The sequence below is a fragment of the Vicugna pacos genome, chromosome 1 (assembly GCF_048564905.1).
Source record: "Vicugna pacos chromosome 1, VicPac4, whole genome shotgun sequence".
In the NCBI taxonomy this organism is placed as follows: domain Eukaryota; kingdom Metazoa; phylum Chordata; class Mammalia; order Artiodactyla; family Camelidae; genus Vicugna; species Vicugna pacos.
The window spans coordinates 33175854-33199800 of NC_132987.1; the positions used below are offsets into that span (position 1 = coordinate 33175854).

Here is a 23947-nt window from a genome sequence, read left to right on the forward strand (position 1 = left end):
AACATAGTCAAGTGCTTGAGGTTACATAAAATAAACAATCTTGAGATCTTATTGCAAATGTTTGTAATTTATGATGCAAACTGATTTGTGAAAAAAAAAAAAAACAGGATCCCACGTCCCTGAAGCCAAAAAGGCATTTTTCAGAAATCAAAATAGTTCCGAAATTTGAGCATTGCATTATGCTAAAGTATTACCATCTGAAGATCTAAAAAGTTATAATGCTGGGGAAAAACTCAAAATAGGTATTTATTAGTTCAGCTTTCAGCAAAGGCCTCCGATCTAACTGGGCCTCCTGTATTACAGGATATTTAACACTAATGATATCTTTAATAGTATCTTCTAATTCAGTTTCCCCAGTTAGGGATTTCATAGCCTGGGAAGGCTTTGAAAACACCCTGAAAAATTTGGGGGACGATTGGGGGTAATTTTAAAATTATATATTACGATTATTGAGTTTGTACCAAAACGACATACACGTTGGGGCTTACTTGAATTTAAAGTGAAACCTTCCTCGGACCCCTTCTCAGACTGGCTCTGGAAACTCGGGGTTTGGAACCTCTTGTTCACACATAAAGGCGCCTGCCCGAGAGTTTGGGTCGTGGCGCTCCGGTAAAGCGTCTCTGCGCGACCGTGTGTAGGAGGCTGGACCGTCCCCGATGGTCCACGAAAGGCGGCCTCAGCCCTCGCTGAGTCTCGGGAGAGCGGACGCGGAAGGAGGCGAGGACGCCGCGGACGCCCCTGACGCCGGACCCACAGGCCCGCGCGTCACGCTCACGTATAGCCGACGGGCTCGAGAAACTTTGGCCTTTCCCGCCCGGCCGCGCTGCCTCCGCGGGCTCCTCAGCCATCCGCGCTGCTGCCAGGACCCGACCCTCGCGGGGCTCCGCGCCCAGCCCACCCGGCTCCGGCGGCCGGGAACGTTCCAGCCGACGTAGGCCGCGCTGCCGCGCCGCTACCCGGGTACTGGGCGCCCGGCCGGCCTGGGTCCGGACGCACCGCCTCCTTTGACCTCGGGCTCCCCCAGAGCTCAGATGCCGGGACAGGCTGGGCTCCGCGTCGGCCGCGCCCACCGCTGGGCCACGGACGGAACAGCCAACTCCCGGTCCCAAGTTCTCCCGTGACCTCCAACCTCCCTGGGGGTGCCCAGGGAAACGTCCGAATCAGCGTCGAGGTCTGGATTAGGGTTGGCGCTTGGCGCCTGCCGGTTCGGACCCAGGAGCCGGCAGGAGCTCGCCGGAGGCCACTGGGCCGAGGCGGGCAGCGCGGTGCGGCCGCTTCAAAGTACACCCTGCCCCTAAGCAGATGTTTATTATGAAAACTAGGAACGCTTGACAAGTAGAAGACCCGCAAGGGCTAAGCGCTGAATACGGCCCAAGTCCTGTTCAGTGGTCTTTAAAGGCTAAAAGATAAATATAAACGTATCACCCACGTCTACGCGGAGGAACAGCTTCAAGTGCGAGCTCAACCCGGGAGAGGGCCGGGTGGGCGCGGCGGGAGCACTGCCCGAGGACGCGTGGCTTTTTTTGCAGGGAGGGTCTCCTCTACGCGTCCTCCGGCCCAAAGGGGGCTCCAGGGGACACTTGGGACACTCTCGATCTTGGTGGAGGGTGTCCCCCATCCCAAGGGGCCGAGAAGAAAGGGAAGGGAAGGTCTTGTCCCGGGTCTTCACGGTCTCTACCCACCCCCAAACAGGCAGCGCTTTCTGGCTTCACTAGGTAGTATTTCTTATGGGAGAGGGGACGGGAAGGGGGAGGGAGGGAATCCTTCGTGTCCAGCAGACGGGTAAGACCCGGCTTTTCTTAAACACGGTCCTGGCTTCTACTTTTTCCTAAACTTAACTAACGAAGAAGCTATTTGGACTGAAGCACTAAACTGAAGTGGGAGGTGGGGGATCCGCCCTCCCCAGCGCCCCCGCCCCGCTTCGCATCTCTCAACCTATTCCCAAAACGTCACGGCCCTGCCGGACTCTGGAGAGGGTCGGCGACCTGGGAGCGAGTGTCTACTATGCTGCAGTTAACCCAGGTGGATTTCGCAGCGCGTGATCCCGCTTTCCTTCTTACCCCAAATGTTCCCCCAGATGAATTTTAGGGGTGAAAGTGCAGCAAAATGAAGGAGAGTACGTCTTTGGGAAGGGGGTTATTCTATTCTACCTTACTTTACGTATTATCGGTGTCTTTATTGATTTGGCATAAAGTCAATCCGGTTTCTGTGCCAGGTGGATAAAACGGGGTGGGGTGGAGGGAATTTCGCTCCGAGTCACCATTCTCAGGGCCCCTTGATTGCGACACGTAGGTGCAGAGGCAAGCACTTTACCAAGTTAGTATATTCGAGAGTTACACATTCATCAAAAAGGAAGAAGGAAAGACTATCCCGGATAGTTTAATAGTAACAGGAACAAAGATGACGCGAACTCCATCAAATGAAACAATACTATTTTCATTCAATTGATCGCAAAGTGTCTTCAATTAATAACTTGGCACTTATTTAAAAGGTTTAACAGAGGTGAAACGGAAACATTTTGTACCGACACGCCATGAAATAACAGCATCTTCTTTTGTTTAAAATAACTTAATACACTAGAAAAAATATGGCAAATATAAATAATTTTGTTTTCATGGAGAACAAATAGTTACAAAGCTCAACCGCATACCAAAGTTCAGTTAAAGGAGCTTTTCCTCTTTCTTGTAAATTAGGAGTTAAAAAAAAAAAACTAAGGAGGCTTTTTAGATAATTGGGATACAGAGTGCTTAATCCAGGGTACCCCAGTTTAAATAGCTACATTGAGACAAACAAAAAAAATTACTTGAATATACACCTTTGTGAGATAAAATGAAAATGTTGAAAGTCAATCATCAGTTCACACATTATAGCCAAAATAAACTTTGTTCGTGTGTATCAACATATTTTACACAAGCCTAGTGCCTGTATCTAGCTGGGTGTTGTTTAACGTGAGTGTGATGGGGTAGAGAGGGGGAAATAAAGCACGGTCCTCAAAGAGGACTTCAGGAAATCAGCAAGAGGGAATACAAGAAAAGGGGGAGGGGAAGGGACTAACACTGAGCGCCTAGCATGTATCAGGCACTACGTGAGGCGCTGTACGTTCATTATTTCATTGTTTTCTTTTTCCTTTCCCCACATTTTCTACCTGCCTCCGTTTTCTTGGGACAATCAGAGTGTAAATTTTTTCTCTTAATGCTTTTTTCTTTTGTCCCCCAGGATCAAAGATGGGGCAAAAAAATACATAGATAGAAATATATTTCAATTTCCAGACGCTTTAGGTATTGTTTTTCGTACTGAAGATGAAAATGGAGCTAAGTGCATGTCAGTAAAGCAGGGAGGGGGGAGACACCATCAATGGAATACAAGTAACATGCAAACCAGAATTTACTGTCAGCAATCTGGACAGTTCTCCCATAATAATTTCTCAGAGAATCATTGTCTGTGATCTTTTTGGTACTAACATCATTTTTCCTCTCCTCGTTTTTATACTGTCTTCCCTCTTCTTACTCTTCCATACGTGGTGGTTTTTAACTCAAAGCATCTGATTCAACGTAAAAGGAGGCCCGCCTCTCTTATCAAATTTCTTGTATTAAAGTGAACTTCGCAGAAAAAGGTCAGTTTCAAAACCTGTGAACTTCCCAGCTGCATACTTTTTTCCATCTTAATTCTTTAAATAAGTATACCTCTTCCTTCTGTTTTGCCTTCTTAGCCCATATTTTAAAAACAAAAACGTACATTTTAAGTTGGTAACTCCCTCCCATTCTCTCGAGATTCGTCCACGTTATTTTTCCATATTTTTTAATGTACAAAATACTTTAACTTCTTTTTTTCTTTTTTTTTTTGTTCCTTGGTTCTCTCTCCGATTTCAGCTTCTGCCGAATAGCAATAAGAAATAAATTTCCTTTCTCTTTTTCTCTCTGGCTCGTCTTTTCTACTTTTTTTCCTCCTCATTTTGTAATAACAGGATTTTTTTTTTCCACGCGAGTCCATCGGTGCAGTTTTGCCGTGAGCCACACTCGACTGTCCCAGCACTCTCTTGTCCAGTGTCTCTCCAGACTTCCCCAAACCTGCCCCCTACAATGCCGATTTCTAGGCCCTTGGGTAGGTTAGGAGCCACGGAACTGGTGTGCCTTGTGGGATCCCTGGTCCCGCCCTCCGAGTCCAGGATGCGGAAGGGGACAAGGGGAGATCAGCGGGGCAAAAAGAGGTTCGGCTCCGGAAGTCCGGAGCAGGTAACGGAGAAGCAGCGGGGCTCGGAGGGCGTGCAAGCTTCGGGCCGAGCTGCAGGCGCGACGTTGGCGCTGGCGTTGGCGTCACAGACCCAGGGCAGCCGCATGCTTTTTGGCTTTCAGTCTGAGATCCGCGATGCTGGAGTTCTTGCTGGTGGTCTTGGCGGCGGCGGCAGCGGCCACAACCGAGGCGGCAGAGGCCGAGTCCGCGGCCAGCGTGGCGAGCGGCAGTCCGAAGGGCGGCGCCGGGAACATCATGTAGGGCGCGTGCGCGGCCAGGTGTGGGTGCAGGTGGTGGTGCGCGTGCGCCACGGCGCTGTCCAGCTGCAGCTGCGCCTGAACCTGAAAGGACAAGGGCGTCACGTTGCAATGACTATCCTAGGGTGACAACAGAATAGAAACAGAGCATTAAAAGCGTCCAGCTTGGCTCCGGGGAAGGCTGGGGCAGGGGTCGGGAAAGGGGCGTTTGGCTGACCTTCTCAGTCTGTTACTGAATCTGCAGCGCCAGAGGGATACTCAGGTGCCCCTGAGTCTCTGAAACTAGCTCAGCTCGGGTTATCCCCCTCTGGGCCCCAGGGACTCTCATCTGCAGAAATGTGGCCGCCCCCTCGGGAGCTGGGCCCATCAGAGGGCGACACTGCTATTGTGCTAAAACATCGGTCTCCTTAAAATAACAATGCTACATTGGACAGACAGGGTTAGGGCCCTTACCCTCCTCTCTTGATGCTGTCATATACTTTCATACCCCATCACTAAAGCACTGAAATATCAATAAGCAAACCACAAAACTTTTAAAATGTTACTTAGAGAAGCTGGTGCATCTTCTTAGAAGTGGCGCAACTGTTAGTATTTTTAACTTTTACTGCTATTAAAATTACTTTGGAATCTTCTTAAAATGCAGGTTCTGATTCAGAAGATCTAGGTTGGGGCCAGAGATCCTGCATTTCTAACAATCTCCCAGGTGGTGCTGATGCTGCTGACTTGCAGATCACCTTCTGACTAGTAAGACTCTCCTTTTAAGATCCCCTCTCTCTCCAGCCATTCTCTCTTGCTTCAAAAGCCTAGCATCAGGATACCAGGATCCTGTGGTGCCAAGAGAGCTAAGATCTCCCTAACACTAACCCTCAATACATGGGCGCACCCAGGTGTCTCCCCAGACCAGGACGCTGGCAACTGAGAGCTAATTCATGATTTCACAGTTCTACTAAGCAGGGGTCCTCAATGAGATTGGGTAGGGTTAGGCACTGGTTGGGGAAGGTCAGGCACTGGTTGAGGAAGGATTACGCCCTTAGGTTTGGAGAATGCGGAGTTCAGAGCACTGGGATTTCCCAGGATTAAATCATTGCTGCAGGCCGTTCTTTTACAACGTAGTCTTAAAGGTTCTTTATGGCTAAGAAAGAGATTGCAGAGGCAGGGCTTCCCTGAAGACTGACGCTTCTCTCTCTACTAGAGATGAAGCTTTGTTTGCAGCATTAAAAAATCAAAAAATCAAGTCTGAGTTAGAAGTTTGTTTATTCATTCATTCATTCATTCATTCATTCATCTTTTGTCAGAGACATTTAATATGACTAAGAGGTAGAAAATACCCAGAAAAATTTTTAGAGAGTTGCCTTAGAAGCACTTTAGGACTAACCTCTGTATTGCATCTGACAAAATCTTTATCAAAAGGCTTTTCCTTCCTCTCCCCAAGTGCAATCTTTAGTGCATTTTTAAAGGACTGGTTGCTGCCCTCAGGCCTCTTTGGGTTTCCCATGAGGACAGAAATGACTAGGCATGTAGGCCCCTGACACTGTAGGTTTTTAAAAGGGAGAGGGTGCACTAAGTCATCTGAAAATTGATTATTCAACTGTACAGATACCCACATTGGGGCACAGAGAGAGGAGATGTTCAACAGTTCAAGCAAACATCCAAGTTTTTTTACAGTTAAAAACAGGTTGAAACTGGGCTGTACTTGCCTGCTGAAATGGCATCCTTAAAGCACCTACATTGACGTAGGGTGCTACTCTACAAGCTTCAAATTGACTGGCAGCCCCTATGAGGACACCTGTTAAAAATGAGGGAACAAAACACAATGAAATGAGGTTAACATTTCTAACACTGTTTCCCAAGTTTCCAAATGGTACCAAGATAGAGCTAATTTCTTTGGAATTGGACTGTTACCTCTCTAAACTGCTGCCATAATTAAAATCAATATAATTTACTCCCAAACTTTAGGACTCTCATTAACTGCTTTCAGAGCAGATTTTAAAACAAGGACTATAGTTATCTTTGAGAAGGTTTTTTTCTGTCTTCATAATAACAATATTCCCTAATACTCTCTCTACTTAGGGTATAAAATGTTCTTTGAGAAACATACCTTTATGAAGTTGATTTTCTTGTTTTCTACATTTAGCTCTTCGATTTTGAAACCAAACCTACAAATTGGAGGGAAAAATAAAACCTAGATGTTATGACTCATTTTTTTTAATTTACAAGAGTACTATGGAAAAAAAGAGCAGTGTTTTAGGCAAGGATTAGGAGATATACAAGCAATTTTTGAATTATATATAACAGTCTCAATTTCTGAAGAAAAAATATAAATGAATAACAAAAATAGACAGATTTCACAGACTTTTGCAAGATAAATTTGTTTCTTGATAAATTACTATAGTCCTGGTTTTATGTTTCCACAATTACAGAATCCCCAAGGCCTAAAACTTTCCCTGATACCTGATACAAAGTGATAATGGGTTTAAATGTTTGCCCAGTAAAACCTGAGAAGAATGTGCTCATTAATAGCCTGTAATATTAATTAACTTCATCTTCAAGAAAAACCATACACCAAAGCAAATAGTGACTCTGGTTTTGTTGTTGGTTTTTTTTTCCTGGGGGTTGAGGGGATAAGAGTAGGGGAAGAGGTAATTAGTGTCAAAAAACCATCACTGCAAAGAAGTTTAGAATTTCTCTGTTCCTCTGTGCAGCAGAGTGTAACACGGTAGCAGAATAACTGTGCCACTATCATGATAATCTAATTTGCTTCTATAGAGAAAGCCACTGCTTGCAGTAAGGGTAGTAGAGAATTGTCCAGAAAATAGATCAAAATTTAAGCAAAAGTATGAAAAAATAAACACCAGCAATAAAGTTCACTTACTATGAGAAAAGAAGAGCATTCTGTGAAATGGGGGTGGGGTCTGAATCAAGTAACTGGATACTATCTTCTCCCAGATATTACCTTCTTAGATAAACTTGCCAACTTTTAGAGGCAGTACGGCAGATTTAAAAAAATTTCAAGTAAAGCTTGCTTTTATACTCCAATAATACAGCATTGTTCCAATAATACAGCATATTGACTGATTCAAAAATTAATGTTAAAAAACCATGAAAGTAAAATATTGCTTCAGAGCTTTTTCTTGTTTTTCAAAGCAAGAGTCATAGTCGATGTAAATCTTCAAAAATTCCCCTGCCATTTAGTGTAAAAGAAGGGTAGATTTCATGCCAGGGTGGCATCCTTTGTGTACCTCACATGGCCTGAGGCTTCTTGCCTCTTTTTTGCCCTAGAAGAGTTGGAACTGAGATACTAATGCTCACAACTGTAATAATTATCATCACGTCTTTAAGGGGTTGCTGAGCCTCTAGAGATCTCAGTACACAGAGCAAAGCAGGAGAGGTTTAAAAAGGAAGGCTCTGCTGTTGATGCTGTGATGACCAGGGGAGCCTATTATTACTTTTCTCCTTCAACGTAATGGCTCTGTTTTTGTCCTGATCCTATTACAAGATGCGGGGAAGCCCCATAAGAATTGCATAGTTCACTACAGATGGTGGTCTCTGCGCCCAGAGACCTAGGGAGTATCTGTTACAGTGATACTTTGTAACAGCTGCAGATGTTCAGGCCTAAAACTGCTCCATGTGTTCAAACAAATAATGACCATCATTTTCTCCTATTTTATTATTTGAGCGGAAATACAATCTGAAACATTTAAGTTCGTTTTCCATAAAACTAAAAGGATATATATGCGTGTATGTATATAATTTTTTACCTTAAATGCTTTGAAGCCTAGTTTTGTTGTTACTTTCACCTCCATAACCAGTAAAGAAATTCTGCTGTAATACTAACTTCATTGAGTTTGGCACTTTCTGGGGGTCAGACTTTAGAAATGTCAATATTAAGGTATGTGAACTGTTTAAAAATCAAGTTTCTGTAGGTTCAGGCTCTCTTTCCTGGTTAAGTGAGGAAACAAAGAGTGACCAAAACGCATTTACTTCTCCACTATTTAACACACAGTTTGAGATCGACCGCTAATGGCAGACTGTAAATTTCTGCACTTAACAGTTGCTAATTTTCTTTATAGTCTGTATGTCTATAAACCTAATTGGCATATCCGCTTGGCAAACCTAAATCCCAGAGCAGACCCTCAAGGAAACCCAATTCAGGCGAACAAAATATTCGTTGTTACTTTTAAGGCATCCAGAAGATAAAACGTTTTCTGTGGGATTTTTTTAAGGCTTATAAAAATAGGCCCATTAGGATTAAACCACATTAAAGGGATCGTGAGGCGAGGGGGGTGTGGTTTATAGAAACTCTGGGAGCCTGCCCAGCACAGCTTTCTTCTGCTGGGAACATATGTTGGGATGGGGGGGGGGGCTTTAAGACTGAGATCTACTTTGGAAAATAAAACCTCTCTTCCCTTTTCACCTCACTCCAGACACTTGAACCCGCAGCCCCGTCGTGTGTCTGCCAAGCGACTCTCCAACCCCAGTCATGCCCCTCTGCTCCCTGGGCCCAGCCTCGACCTCCTCACAGCCGGGTACCTGCACTCGGGCTTCGGACAGCCCCAGTCTTTGGCTCAGTTCTTCGCGCATGAAAGCGTCCGGGTAGTGGGTCTCGTCAAAAAGCCTCTCCAGCTCATTGAGTTGTTCCAAGGTGAAATTGGTGCGACTTCGCCTCTGCTTGATTTTGGTCTGGCCTTCGTCCTCCATCCCTTTCGCATCTTCTTTGCGATCCTTCAGCTCCGGGGATACTGGAGTGGGCACCACGAACAGGGCCACACGTATGTCCACGCGCACACACAGACACACACACAGACACACACACACACACACACACACACACGGACAAAAACCAACACAGCAAATCCCATCACCAGATTTGTTTCCAGAAGGATGGCAGATCCTGCCCCCTCCCGGAGTTCTGTCCAGTTCCTCAACCCGCTGCGAGGAAGAGGATCCTGGAGATGCGACAAGATCAACTCTGGGTGGCCTCCCACGGGCAAGGTGGGCATTTACTCACTCATCCTTTCCGCAACTGTGGCCCCAGCTCACCTCCTCACTATCCAGCCCATTGTCCCCTGCCCTCCCCCTCCATCACCAAATCAATTTCACTCACCCTCTCTTGCATTCACTCTCCCACGCACGCACAGAAATCAAAAGCGCCGCACACTGCAGGTTGCAGAAGGCAACCCCGGCAGAAGCGTGCTGCGAAGCCAGAGACTGGCCTCTCACACTGGCTATTCCTAGAGTGCTGAGCCGTTCTCAAGCCAGCTCCGGCCACCACCGCCAGCTCTCTTGTCTCTTCAAACTTGCTGGTCTAATTTGGGAAAAATTGGGCCGAAGGGTCAAAGCGGGAGGACAAGACCCGGGTGCTGCGTGGCTCTGGGAGCCAAATCCCTGGAGCTCTGTGCTGACCCAGAGCTCGGGCCAAACCCCACCACAGCCCACAGGCAACCAGGCAGTCCCTGACCCTCTGCGTCCCGGTAGCCTAAGCAGAGGCGCCCACGCCATGTTGGCGGCCTAGAGGGCTCACCGCCCACACCGGGCCACAAGGCCAGAGGTGGAAAACCAGCCTCTGGTGGCCTGCGAAACAGACCACTACCTCTGTTCGCTCCTTCTCCCTCCCTATTGGAAAGGTAGACTCGACCCTAAACGCTTAAACCCACAGAGATCAACAGGTTAAAGCAGAATATTCGCGATCCTCGGTTTCTATTGGTTGCTCAAAGGCTTTTCATGCAACCAGCAGCTCCGATGTTCAATAAAATATGCACTTTTCTGCTTCGGGTTTGCACACATCCGTTGCCACTTTCCTGTCCTTCCTCCGTTTCAAAACAAGAGCTCCATGACTGAGCGTACAGAGACACCAGAGGAATGTGGCTGTATTTATATACATGGGCCAAGGGGTTGTGATCAGGGTAATCGGTATCAACATAAGCTGCCCTCTGGAACCTTCAGTCTCTGAGCCTGAGTCGGAGTCTTGGGTTTTTAAGGTGCCAACACTGAGTGTGGATAATCGAGGCTGCTCTGCTGTTCTTCCCAGCCCAGAATCCCGATCAGCATGGGTGTTAAAAATAATCTCCGGAAGAGCTGGCCTGCAGAGAAATTAATATTCCCTCTTAGCTTGGAAATCAGCAATCCTAGGACTTCGCACGCCCAGGATTCAGACCTTAACTTCGTGGTCTGGCACACTGGTGTACCCAGGGCCTAGAGCTGTGGACTCAGGCAGGGGAGGCTGCACTGAACAACCTGACAGTTATGCCATCACTTTCCAAATTTACAAGTAGCTGGTACCCGCTCTGGGGTAAGAAGAACCTCTAGATGTCAGCCCAGCCTGGCATTCTAGATACGGTGATTTTAAGTGTTGCCTGTATTTCTACTTCTCAGACTTCGTTTTGTGGACATTTGTCCTTCCTCTAGGAAGTGGATAAACACTATAACACAAACTCAAGCCAAGTTAATAGGAAAATATTTCCACTGATATTGTAATGAAATTTAAATATCAAAACACACCCTTCAGATTCCACCAAATGAGTGAGAAGGCTTTGTTTTTATTTCATGTCATCAATAGTGGAAGCCTCTCAAACTTTGGGGGCTTCAAAGCGAAAGATGTCCACATTTCCAGTTGATTAATAGACTTAATATAATCTCTATTTCGCCCCCAAATTTCCACTTATTGGCCTAAACAGGAACAGACCGTATTATAAACAACTTAATTGCTTGCTTAAATATGTGATTCTACGCATGTCACATATTTTCTTAATTGGAAAAATATGGCAGCACACCAGTTACTGCAGGCACCAAACGCCAAATTAATTTTATTGTTGAACTCCTTTGAATTGGTACAGGACACTCCACCATTTAGAAAAAGCCTTTGCCTAACACTTTGCTGGCACCAAAAGATTATTCCACCACAAAGCAAGAGTACTGGATGATGCTAAGCAGTAAATATCGAAAAACAAACAAACAAACAAACAAAAAGAGCCTAAAGTGTCCACCGAAAGAAACAGCACAGCCTGGACCTTAGCCGGCCTTGGCTTCGTTTTCCCTTCATAGCTCTAAGATAATGGGAAGTTCTGGCCCCCAAGATTCAGGGATTCAGGGTCTTCGCGGAGTTAGAGTGGTTCTTAGCGGCGGCCCGAAACCTGGGGCGACTCGAGGGTGAAATCCCAATCTCTCTCTACCCCCTTCCTCTCTTTTTCATTTTCCTCGGGCCTAGGCAAGGGACTCCCACAAACTCGGCGATAGATGCTAACCTTAATCCTGCCGCCTGGCCCAGCGGCTGCCAGCACCCCCTCCCGCAGCCCGGCCCTGCGAACTTCCCCATCCACCCGCGGGCCCATCCTCCGGTTGGTGAAAATGCGTTTTGGTGAAATGGGAGTAGCGGGTGCAACTGAGAAGGGCGCGCGAACACCCAACACGCCCCCCCACCCCCACCACACACACACACACACACACACACACACACACACACACACACACACACACACACACTCGGACCCCACCCACGACCGTGTACACCACCGGACTCCCACCCCTCCATCACTCTCGCAGCCGAAGCTGGAATCCAAGGGCCCACTCCGCGTTCCGCCCCCCTCCCCGTTGGGCCTTGGGGTCCTCTCCTGCCTAAGAGGAGTCAGGAAGGCGGGAAAGGGAACCGCGGCCGGGGGTCAGGCCGTTACCCTCGGTGAGCCGCGGGCTGCCCGGCTCCCTGGTTCTCTCGGCGGCGCCCATGTCCAGCTCCCGGACGGGAGAGCGCCCTCCTCCAGCTCCTCCGCCTGCTCCTCCTCCTCCTACACCTCCTCCGCCTCCTCCGCCTCCGCCTCCTCCTCCGCCGCCGCCTCCGCCGGCCGCCCGGACTGCCGGGCTGCTGCGGTCGTCGCGGCCGGGCTCCGCGCAGCCGGTCGGCTCCTTCGTCCCCCGCAGCGGCCCACTCTCCAGCACCTCCCGGTACGTGATCGCCTCCTTCTTCTCCTTCACTTTCTGGTCAAAAGACTTCGAGACGAACGCCGTAAGTTCTTCCATCGCTGCCGATGCCAGTCAGCCCCGCGCTCAACCTCTCCCAGCCGAGCCCCGCTCTTTTTTTCCTTCTTCTTTTTTTATTGCTCCAGCCCCCCCAATAATAACACATCAATGGGGCAGAGGGTGGGGGAGGAGAGAGTGGGGGAGGAAGAAGAAAAAGAAGAGAAGAAAGAAGAAGGAGCAGGAGAAGTAGAAGGAGAAAAAGAAGTAAGAAGAGGAGGAGGAGGAGGAAGAAGAGGAAGAGGGAAGGGGCGGGGGCCGCCGGAGGGAAATGGGAACTGATGCTTCCCTGCCGGAGCGCGCTTGTTCAATGTTAAGATCTTTGACAATTCTTCCTGCGGAGAGTTCAGATCTGATAGCAACGCAGCGCTTGAAGTCTCACTATTTATACTTCGCAAAGGCGGCCCCTTGTTCTGAGTAAATTACCTCCCCTTCGCAACTCGCAGGGAGCCCCTTCCCGGGAAGCACCCGCGCCACTACCTGGGGGTGGGGGAGTGGGGTTGGGAGGTGGGGGGAGAGGGAGAGAAAGAGGAGAGGGGGAGAGGGAGAGAGGGGAGAGGAAGAGAAAAAGAGAAAAAAGAGAGAGAGGGAGAGAGAGAAAGAAAGGAAAGCGAGATGGAGATTGATTAAAGCTGGAGTCGAAGCTGGCTGGGGCTAGAGTGGGAGGACAGCGAAGGGGGACCGAAGGGGGTGGGAAGAAGAGACAAGTCCCAGGCCGTCCGGGTTTTCGGATACCTCGGCCGCCTGAGCTCTTGGCCATTAATCCAGGATTGACAAGAATCCCTAATTAATTTAATTAGGCGTGGATTTTGCGTTGGTGTCACGACTTAGTTAAACACTGGGGAGCTGGACTTATTCAGTCGGGGCGTGGCCAAGAGGAAACTGACAAGTGCGCGGCTCCTGGAGTCAGTCTGGTATCTGGACTTGGCATCCGACCCTATATCCTCGCTCCGCGTCAGGGTGCCGCGCAACTGCTCGGCCCCGCATTGCTGCCCGGCGCCCCTGCCCTGCATCAGGCGCCCCGCACCCCAGTTCCCTATCCTGACCCGGTATCCCATTCCTCCATCCCCGGTCCCCCAATCCCTACTCGAAACCTTGTATTCTGGCATCTTGGCTTCAGAACCTTGCCCAAAGTCAGGGTCTTCGACGGCTTCTCAGGCCCGCGCAGCTCCTTTCAGGTGCTTCCCGGCCCGCAGCCAGAGCTGAGCCTGGGTCGTCACCAAGCTCCCCACCCCAGGGAGTTTGTGATTCACCCGGCTATTCGCGTCGTGGAGACCAAGCTGACTCCTCTACGGACAAACCCGTTTCGAAGCCGCCGGTCGATTTAACACATTTCCCGAGCAGCTGTTCGCTGACAGATTCCATTTTAAAGTATTTCCTTAGAGCCTGCTTGGTCAAGGACAGTTTAACTTCGTTCCCTCTTTGAGGTCTCAGGACCCCTACCCCTTCTCCCTTACTCTCTGCACCCAGACCCCTCCCACAAAGAACTAGGGAAACTCTTCTTTAGCATCATGGGAAACATTCTAGTTGATTTCCTAATTTTGAAAAGCAAGTGATTAAACCTCTTTGAGTTTGCAAAAAAAAATCGACGTTAAGCTTGTTCCCCATATAATTTTATTTATCGTGGAGTATTCAAAAAGAAATGGTAGCCATGAGAAAGGTTTTTTTCTCCCTCTCTCTTTAAGCTACGATTTAGAATTATATCCCTGGACTATTTTCATCAAAACAGTTTGTAATATGGAAAGACACACCTATATTCTTGAGCCACTTGTCCATATTGTGTAAGGCTTGCTGTGAGAAATGTGGCCATATATGTATCCTTCACATAAGGATATTTGTATATGGAAAGTTTACCTGATGGTGTACATAAATTTGCCTCTTCAAGTGTGGCATTTTTGAGTAGTCTGAATATTAATACAGGCTTTCTGATGTTAAAAGTAACTTGCTCATATTTTTGGATCTCATACTGTTAGTAAAACTAAAAGCAATTATAGAACTGTGATTTCTGTCTTCCACCCATTGGTTAAAGCATTAAAACAAAGTTAACAGATACTTTGAAAGGTTCCATCAAAGCAAACTGAAACATTTATAATAAGAGAGTATATTATAACCTAATATACTAGTGTTCCTAGAATATATGTAAATAGAGGCTACTTATAGCTTTCATACTACACTACTCAGATTAAAATGTTCACAGCTGATGAATTTAAGAAAGATGGAAATCATACTTTTTAGAATTGTTACTTTGCCTTTTTTCTCTTGAATTCTGAAGTTTTCCCTTTTCTTTTTAAAACATTTCATTTATTGATACTTTTTGGAGAAATAATTAAGATCTTTAGGTTTCCAACAGCAATAGCTGTTATGTATTAAATTATGAGTACTTGCTTTTATTTTATTACACTACAAAAGAGACTCAAATATACTATCCAAAGTTATATGAATTTAGAAACATGATTTTAGAGTTAGTACTAGGTTACTATTTGTGACCACTTTAATTCTTGTATTATCAGGGGGGAATAACCATAAAACTTTAATCCTGTATGAAAATCTGTTTTTAAGGTTATTTAGCAGAGTGATAAATAATGGTATCAGCTGAATGCATGGAGTACTCAAGTAACACTCAAACTGAGGTGTTCAATATGTATTCACAAACAGCTCCAAAACAGCCACTATTAAAAGTCTGTTAAGGGGTCAGGAGACTCACTACTATTTTGCCCTTTCAAGCACATGACTTTGAAGTCTGAATTCAAATTCCATCTTCTGAACTTAAGAGAAAGACGACCAATTTAAAGCTAATCAGGGAAGGCTCTGATACAATAGTGTATAATTCATACCAAATAGATTTTCCCATAGATTTTGCTGGCATGTTGCTCTTTGTATGTTTATGAATAGTAGTGTTCATATCAGATGGAGCTATGAGAGATCTGCAGTGTCTAACCATGGATTCCTACTGGCCTAAGGGAAATTTAAACACACACACACACCCACCAAACCCAGGCTTTGAAATCATATACTAATAAATGCTTACCAAGTTCTAATGATGTTGTTTCATTAAATTGCAAATATATTCCAGAGACAGGACATTTCAAAATGCAGTTTTAGTAAAAAACATTGAGAGTAAAGTTCAGTTGACAGCCTGCAGACAGGTATACAGGTTCCAATAAAATTCAGGACCTCAAAGGTTCCTCCCCATTCCAGCTGTTGAATTATTTAAAATAAACATGTAGTATTGTAGTTAAGCTTTAAAACGGTCTCTCAAAACGGGTTAGTTAACGAACAGTCATTTATGAGAAATTTATTTGTGGAGGTGATTTTCACCATCTCACATGTCTGTGCAAAACTGTACCTTAGGTATATGGCAGTTGTGAACGAGTTGATTCTCACAGTCGACCCAAACCAAGGCCAACAATTTACCTCCTTATAATTGCTTACTTACAATAAATAAGGAAAACATGATCTTCATACAAGGACAGATAGTCTTACGAGTTACATAAAATGCTGAATTGCTTTGATTTCTATAGGTTTAAACAACAACAAAAAGCCTATACATTTAATTTCTTTTGCAGAAGAAACCTCCTCTCCCTGCCTCGGGCAGTCTTCTCTCATTCCTTTACCAACCAATTACTATAACGTGAGAAACAAATATGCACCCAACCTGTGCCTTCACCTTCAGGGCAGAAGAAACCCCGACTTTTAATGCATTTTTATAAATAAATCATTACAATGTAATCACACGCGACTCTGGCGCTATACAGATACACTCCCATGATTTATTATTGTTGGACCAGTTTCCTCCCCTCCCAGCATGAAACAACTAATTTTGTTACGTGTGGGTGTCGTAAACATAACTTCCTAAGATGCATATTTGTTTACTTATTATCTGTGATGATAAGGACGATTACCAAGGCAACACTCTTCAGTTCCCACCTTTATTGCTTTTTGGTAACAAGAAAATAAAATAATCAAGCACGCAAAACCAACACCAAAGAAAAAATTGGCGGCGTGACAATCTACTCCCTCGGCACTCCTAACGCCTGGCCGTCTCCATCGATGCACTCGAAAACTCGGCTGACGCTGCCTGGCGGTGGAACCAGGAAGGCGGTGAGATTAAACTGAAGCAAGTTCGGAGGACGCCGGCGGCGCCCAGATTTGAAGAAACGTTTCAGCGTCTGCGGCGCTTCCAAGTCTACGAGCGGTGTAAGCCCAAAGGCCGAGATCCAGGTGATGCCCGAGTCCGGGGCGTGGGAGGCGGCTTCCCTGGCTGAGGGGTTCCGAGGCCCTGCTCCGGCGTGAGGCGGCGCGGGCCTGGCGCGGTCTGTACGGGAGGTGGCGGCGGCGGCGGCGGCGGCCCCGCGGCGTGCGGAACGGGACAGTACGCATGCGCTCCTCACCTGGCGAGTTCTGACCCTGGAGGTCCAAGCTGGGGCCTTAGAGTGGTGGCTCTAGGGTGGTGCTGAGTCGCAGGCCTCTAGCTAGGCCCTGAGTCTAGAGATGGTGACGGAGAGTTAGCCAGCTCTTTTCCCTCACTTCTCTCCTTGACGTCTCTCCCACCTGTCACCCCCACCCCTGTCCCCTATCCCTGATTCTTAATAGCTGCTTTTGGGTTTCTGGGTTCGTCTTGTAATATGCAAACGGTGCTTCGTCACTAGCTCTAGGTAGGGTGAAACGAGAGGGAGGCTGCCACCTGGTACACTCTGCCCTATCCACTCCGCTGTCTCTAAATCCGCCTCCCCTTCCAACTCCTCCCCAACCCCCTCACCCCTTCTTTCCCGGGTCTCACTCGCTTGCCAAGAGGAGAGATAGTGAAAGGTGAAATAGACTTTCCTTCCTTGACGAATAAATATACTTGCCTTAAAAACTCATCTATTTCCTTGACTTCAGGACTTGTGGCCTTGTGGTCGCAGATCAAGAGCATATGACTACCCTTAAACTGTTTACTTTGGTGAGAGGTTATAATACACTGTTACACATAGTGCCTGGTCTTGATTTTAGGTCAACCTTTATTTCCCACTGAGGTTATATATCTTTAAATGCACACTGGAAATCAATTTTTTTTTGTTTTTTGCATTTTCGGAATTAGCAGTGACCTATTTGTGTTTCAACTAACTAGGTACCAGGTAGTTAAATAACTTAAAATGTGTTGTCACAAAAAAGTATTCAAGTTGTCATGTTTGAACTTAGCCGGAAAAGCTCTTAAGTGAAGGAGATATGCAGAATTCTCAGGTTTAAGGATTGGAGCAGATGTGACAGGTGCAACCTTGTGAGGAAACTGGGTATCCTTTGAAAGCCCCTTTAGCCTTAAGAGTCTATAAATATTCACTTTTTTGCAGGCAAAGGAGATTTCCTGCTGAGTGGTAGCACTTTATTACTGTGTGTTTCTCTAAAAAGGTTGTAAATGTTTGAAACTGAAAGATAAGCCAGCTGACACCTATTAATTGGCCTTACCAACTTGATTAGTCCCAGCAAAAAGTTGTGTAATGAGTTGGAAAACTTCTGTAATAAGATTGTTATACTAGATATATAGATCTGTTTCCTGCTTTCATTTCAGACCATTGAGAGGAAATTCCTATGACTGATAATGCTTTGAAAAAAGATGCTAGTCTGCAAATTTTTAGTTGTGCTGGGAGGAGTGTTTTGACAGTTCTGTACCTCTTTTGAGTTTTGCTTTATTATGCTTGTTAGGCTAGAATTTTATCTTAGTTCTTTTACTGCCTTTGGGTGGTTCTGTATTTGTGGATTTCTCCCTGTGCTAAATGGTGTTAACCCCATTTTCACTTTTCTCTACCTTTGGAGGTGGACTTAACATTTAAATAACTGTTCTCCCACCGCCCATCTCTTTTTGGTCATGTGTCCAAGATCAAAAAGATTATAGTTTGGTATACTAGTGAATGAATAGTGGAGAAATAACTGTAAGCTGTCATATCCTTTAGGAATCTTTGTTCTCTGTGCTTACTTTTTGAAAAAGATAACTTTCTTGTACCTTTACTGATAACTAAACAAAGGAACTACTTGTGTTTGCCTTTGATCTCTCTCTTTCTTTTAAATCAATGATTTTTTTTAATTGAAGTGTAGTTGATATATAATGTGTTAATTTCAGGTATACAGCAAAGTGATTGTTATGCGTATATCTATTCTTTTTCAGATTCTTTTCCATTATGGGTTATTAAAAGATACTGAATACAATTCTCTGTGCTATGCAGTAGACCCTTGTTGTTTATCTATTTTATATATAGTAGTGTGTATATGTTGATACCAAACTCCTAGTTTATCCCTTCCCCCACTTCTCCTTTGGTTACCATAAATTTGTTTCTATGTCTGTGAGTCTGTTTCTGTTTTGTAAATAAGTTCATTTGTATCATTTTTTAGATTCCACATATGAGTGATATCTTATGTTATCTGTCTTTCTCTGACTGACTGACTTAGTATGATTATCTGTAGGTCCATCCATGTTGCTGTAAATGGCATTATTCCATTCTTTTTATGGCTAAGTAATATTCCAATGTGTGTGTATGTGTGTGTGTATACATACCTCATCTTTATCCATTCATCTGTTGATAGACATTTAGGTTGCTTTTGTGTTCTCTTTCGAATGACCACATTTTGTCTCTACATCTTGAATCAGTCACCTAAACTTTACAATAAGATGTTTTTGTAAATTGATGTCTTGCTGTAGTCTGCCATGGCTTCAGTTCTGTAGTGAAAGTAGTTGGGTATGGCTTGTGATCATGAGGCTACAACCAGGAAATAACAGAGGCTGGAGTGAGAACCAAAAACTGAGAGCCATAGGAGTTCTGTCCCTGTGTTGCCTTTTCAGCTTACAGATAGATTGAAAAATTGTTAGGTTCTGGGACTGCTAAGAATCTGTGCTCAATTCATCACTGCCTTTATCAGAAAGAGCTTTAATGTCTTTCTATCCATTGTACCTTACCAACAGAGTTAAATAAAAACAGTTTTTCCTTACTAGGAATGTGTAATATAAATTGACCATCATGACTTGAGTGAGCAAATATATTCAATTATATGCTAGTGACATTATGGAAATCTGGAGGTAAGTGTAAATCTAGGGTGGTGCGTAGGAATTCAGTACTGTCATTGGTAGAGAAGACTTTTTGGATCTACCTCTGATTTATTCTTTGTGTTAACTTCCTTTTCTGAATAAACATTTAAAGTTAACCATAATAAAGAAATATGGTGGTTTTTTACTTTCTCTTTTTGCAATTAATTATACTTTAATATAATCTTTTGAAATGTAAATGTGTTGCTTGAAAAAATATTTGTAGTTTTGTGACAGTGGTTTTTCAACATTTTTTCACTCGATTCTTCTAAGGAAGAAGATCTTCCATTTATATCTTTCATTAGCTTTTCTGAGTTAAGTGTAATCATTCTAATATGGATGAATTATGTTACTTGAAATTAAAACATAGAAAAATTTATACCCACCTCTAATTCTCTCTTTTTTGGTCACTGGCAAGATGCATAATTAGATGTGTGTCCTTTTCTTTCTTTTCTGCTTCTTTACGCCTTATACAGAGACTTAAGCTGGACATAATGGAGGATGGAAATGACTGTAGGTACCTTAGAGTTGTGGGTCTCATAGTATTTAGTTTTAGGATCCCTTCACATTTTTAAAAATTATTGAGGACCCCCAGGAACTTTTTATCTGTATGGGCTGTATCTAGAAATACTGCTCTCCTAGTACTTAAAACAGAAAATTTTGAAATATTTATTAATCCACTTAAGATAGTGATAATAAATCCATTATATGGTAACATCAATAACATATTTGATATGAAAAATAGCTATATTTTCCAAAACAAAACAAACTTAGTGAGAAAAGTGGCATTATTTTCCATTTTTGCAAATTTTTAATACCTGGCTTAATAGAAGACAGATTCTTTTATCTGCTTCTGCATTCAGTCTTTTGGGATGAGTTGTTTTGAATGAAGTATATGAAGAAAATCTGGATTCACCCAGATACGGTGTTGGAAAAGTAATATTTTAGTAACCTTTTCTGGTAACTACTTCTTTAATACACCAAAACTCGTCAAGTAGTAGTTTCTTAAAGGTTGGTTGCAATGTGGTATTTGAAACTATATCAGTGACCTTTTCATGCTCTATACATTAAAATCTATTGGTCTGTCTTGCACTGTGAGTGGATTTTTCACTCGTACATGATTCTGTGACATTCATGTACAGCACTGGCCTACTGGAAAATACTGGTTCACTGACACGCATATCTTGCAGATGTTGACACCCTTCATTATATAATAGTTTAAAAATTCACATTTATTAATATCACTGCTGATCTCATCAGAGAAATCTTTATGTTCAGAGGAGCTTTCAGTCTCATGGTGGTGAATACAAGTTACCCAACATTGTAATTTTTGCCTGAGAGCTCAAATTTTATCATTGGCAACAAATAATGTCAGTTTTCCTTGAAGTAAATGACTCCATTCATTTTTAGAAAAATGACTATCAAATACCCAAGTCTGAATATAGTCAGTTCTTTAAAAATGGTATTTCATGATAAAAGCAGCTAGTTCGACTTTTAATTTAGTTGCACAAATGCTTTTCTCAAGATAAACATCATTCTTCAGTCTGCAGCAGTAGTTATGTGTATTTCCTATTTCATCAAACAAAATATTAAAATGTGTGCTCAAGGGTTGAAATATAATAAAATTAATGATTTTTACTGCTTTATCAAGTACATTTCTAAGTGAAACTGCCCCCCCCACCCCTTTAAAGAAAAAACAAAACTATGTGTTGTAGTGAAGAATGCAATGACTGCTAGTACAGTTTGGTCCATTTCCTTGATTCCTGTTAAGGCACCAGCAGTTTTGTCATTGTTTTTACATCATCAGTGCAAGAGTCAACTCAGTGAAAAAGGTAAATTATGCTACTATTATAATGAAAATAGTTCTGATTTTTTGGATCCCCTGAGGCCTTTGGGATCCCCTCAGGGGCTTCTAGAACCCATTTTGAGAACTGTTCCTATACTGGAATGTAAGCTCCTTGAGGGCAAGGATTTTTTTTGTGTCTTGTTCATTGATGTATCCCTGCTATCATTCTGGGACTTCTTTAACCTATCTTGAGTGTTAAGTCACTTGTTCTCTGAATGTAGATCATCTTTGTTTAGTCTCTCCTTTTGGTGGAGCACATCCTTCAGTACTTCCCTAAAAGAGAGTGACTGTGAGGTATAATTTTGAGCCTTTGCATATCTGAAAATGTCTTTATTCTGATCTAATATTAGATCTCTGATTGGATTGGATATAGATTCTAGGTTGAAAATAATTTTCATTTGGAATTTTGAAGGCAAGTCTCCATTGTTTGTGATATTGCTACTGAGAAGCCTGATGCCTTTTATTGTGATTCTCCTTTTTCTTTTTGAATCTTTAGAAGTTTCTAGGGTCTTCTTTATATTCCTGGTGTCAGAAGTTTTAATGAGGTATGTCTAGTATATGTCTTTTTTTAATTCATTGTCCCAGGGATTTAGGGCAATTCTTGTTTTTCAGTTTTGGAAATTGTTTTGAATTATTCTTTGGATATTTTTCTTTATCTCTTTTCTATGTTCTTTTTTTTCTTTTTTTTTTTTTCCTGGAATGCCTGTCAATTGGATATTGTACTTTCTGGATTGATACTCTTTTACCTCCAATTTTTTATCTTTTTCTTTCTACTTTCCATGAGTCCTTTGGTAGTATCTTCTAACTGTATTGTATTTCTTACAAAGTATCATTTGTTTAAATTTTAAGCTTTGTCTCCTTTTCTATGGATGTTCCTACTATTCTTCTGCTTGTTCCTGGTTTACTATGAGTTGCTTTTTTTTTTTCCTGTTTGGTTTCTGTCTAGTATGATGAAGGCTTTCATCCTGTGATTGTTTTTCTTTTGTTGTATAATTACTGAAAAGTTATCAGAAAAAAGTTTTACAAAAAAGTTTACTGTGTTTAAGGCTTGGGCTTTTTAACTGTGGGCTTGGATATAGGGTGATTGGGTGAGGGCTTGGCCTTTTTTTGGGGAGACCTTTTAAATATTTATATATCTTCTTCTAGGTACTGTTTAGTTTTTTCAGAAAAGAATCCTCTGTTCAAAGTGGTGGATCTAAGCACACAGAGCGCTATAGTATTTGCTATTAGATTGTAGACTTTCACTTAATCCCTTTAACTTTTAGTCAGGCATCACTCTGCCCTCTTTTACTGTGCTCCTGGACCTGGTGCTTCACCTGGTGTTTCGTCATTTTTCCAAAATAAACCATCTTTCCTGCTGGGAATGGGGAATAATAGTCACCTATCTAGGTTGGATGGGGGAGGGGACCTGGGAGATTACTTCTTTTACAGATTTCAACCAATTCCCTTGTCTTTTAGTTCCATGCCTCATTGTGCCAGCTCTGGTATCTAGTGTCTCAAATTCCTGATCCTTTCTGATTTTTGCTATGTAAATTGGCTTTTCTCCTCTTGGAATTCTCTAAAGTTGCTGGGTATTCAGTTTTCTTAATCTAAATCCTGCATCTGTTTTTCATTTGCTAAAAATTTGTTGACATATCTTGTCTACTTGTCTTCCTGTTGTTTTCTATTCTGGTCTTTTTATCCTGGTGCACTCATACTTTTTTATCCTTTACTCTCATTTTAGTATTTTTAAAATCAGATAATAAGAACATAATAAAAACTCACCTTAATTAAGTGGTTATTTTTGGGTAAAGAAAATTCTTAACTGTTTAAAGGTGAAAACAAGAAAGTAAGAAAAAGACAGGAAATAAGAAAACTTAGATGATCATTGTTACCCAATTATGTACAGATTCCTTAATGAAAACACACACATACACAGAGATATATGGTTATATATTATATATAATATAAATATATAAGTGGATATTACATACACATATTTAAATATATATACATGTATACTATGCATATGTGGGATTTCATAATCATAGTATTTTGAAGTTGGAAAAGATCATAGTGATCTTATACGCAGTGCAGTTTCATTTTCAGTGAGGAAACTGCCTTAGGTAATGTTAGTGATTTAACGATTCAAGACCAAGTCTTCCCAATGTTCTGTTGAACTACAAAATGTAGAAATCTGAACAGCTTGGAGATTCAGACTATACTTAAAGTCTAATTCTGGCTCTAGATAAATAGCTTTAAGTTTTGAATTAAGTCCTAACAGTGGTTTTCAATTAGGATTGCATTGGATTCAGGGAAGGTATGGCTCACCTGATTCTGAAAACAAAGCTGTAGTTAAACATACTGCTTTCTTTACGGTAGGGCTATTTAGCTTATTTTGAATAAATATTAAAGGAAAATGTGAGAGTTTTGTTTATCTGATCATTAGCTATCTTAACCATTACATGAGATGAATCTTCCTTTTAACTTTAAGACAAATAGGCTTCTTAGCTAAGCTAATACCGAATTATAAAAACCGAGGGTTTATTTCTGTATGTTTTTTCCTTTTGTATA

General features: G+C 43.3%; 2 protein-coding genes across 8 annotated transcripts in view; one reads left to right on the plus strand and one right to left on the minus strand.

Annotated features, from left to right (window-relative positions):
* Nucleotides 1–2415: 2415 nt before the first annotated feature.
* Nucleotides 2416–12966, minus strand: SHOX2 (SHOX homeobox 2). Of its 3 annotated transcripts, XM_072959928.1 has the most exons (6): nucleotides 12155–12966; nucleotides 11437–11520; nucleotides 9018–9226; nucleotides 6586–6643; nucleotides 6185–6273; nucleotides 2416–4607 (listed from the first exon to the last, which is right to left on the minus strand). In XM_072959928.1, exons 1-6 carry the CDS (start codon nucleotides 12495–12497, stop codon nucleotides 4314–4316), a joined length of 1077 nt encoding a protein of 358 aa, XP_072816029.1. In that variant the 5' UTR covers nucleotides 12498–12966; the 3' UTR covers nucleotides 2416–4313. The 3 variants fall into 3 exon arrangements, with proteins under 3 accessions (XP_072816029.1, XP_072816020.1, XP_072816015.1); XM_072959919.1 differs by lacking the exon at nucleotides 11437–11520 and having other exon boundaries at nucleotides 2416–4571; XM_072959914.1 differs by lacking the exon at nucleotides 11437–11520.
* Nucleotides 12293–23947, plus strand: part of RSRC1 (arginine and serine rich coiled-coil 1) — a 355005-nt gene continuing 343350 nt past the window's right edge. For 4 of the 5 annotated variants that reach the window (XM_072959884.1, XM_072959896.1, XM_072959890.1 and 1 more), the window contains exon 1: nucleotides 16582–16715. The gene's annotated coding sequence lies outside the window, so the exon portion shown is untranslated. Of the gene's footprint in view, nucleotides 12423–16581; nucleotides 16716–23947 lie in introns of those variants that run through there. The other variant, XM_072959887.1, reaches the window with a different exon arrangement.

Excerpts from the sequence above, each read along its gene's own strand:
- SHOX2 (XM_072959928.1), bottom strand. The coding sequence starts at position 12,497 with ATGGAAGAACTTACGGCGTTCGTCTCGAAGTCTTTTGACCAGAAAGTG. Across the intron at positions 9,227-11,436 it reads CTCTTTTTGTTTGTTTGTTT|TATCCCCGGAGCTGAAGGAT; the intron begins GTTTGTTTTTCG and ends TGCCCACTCCAG. Across the intron at positions 4,608-6,184 it reads TAAGGATGCCATTTCAGCAG|GATAGTCATTGCAACGTGAC; the intron begins GCAAGTACAGCC and ends TTGTCACCCTAG.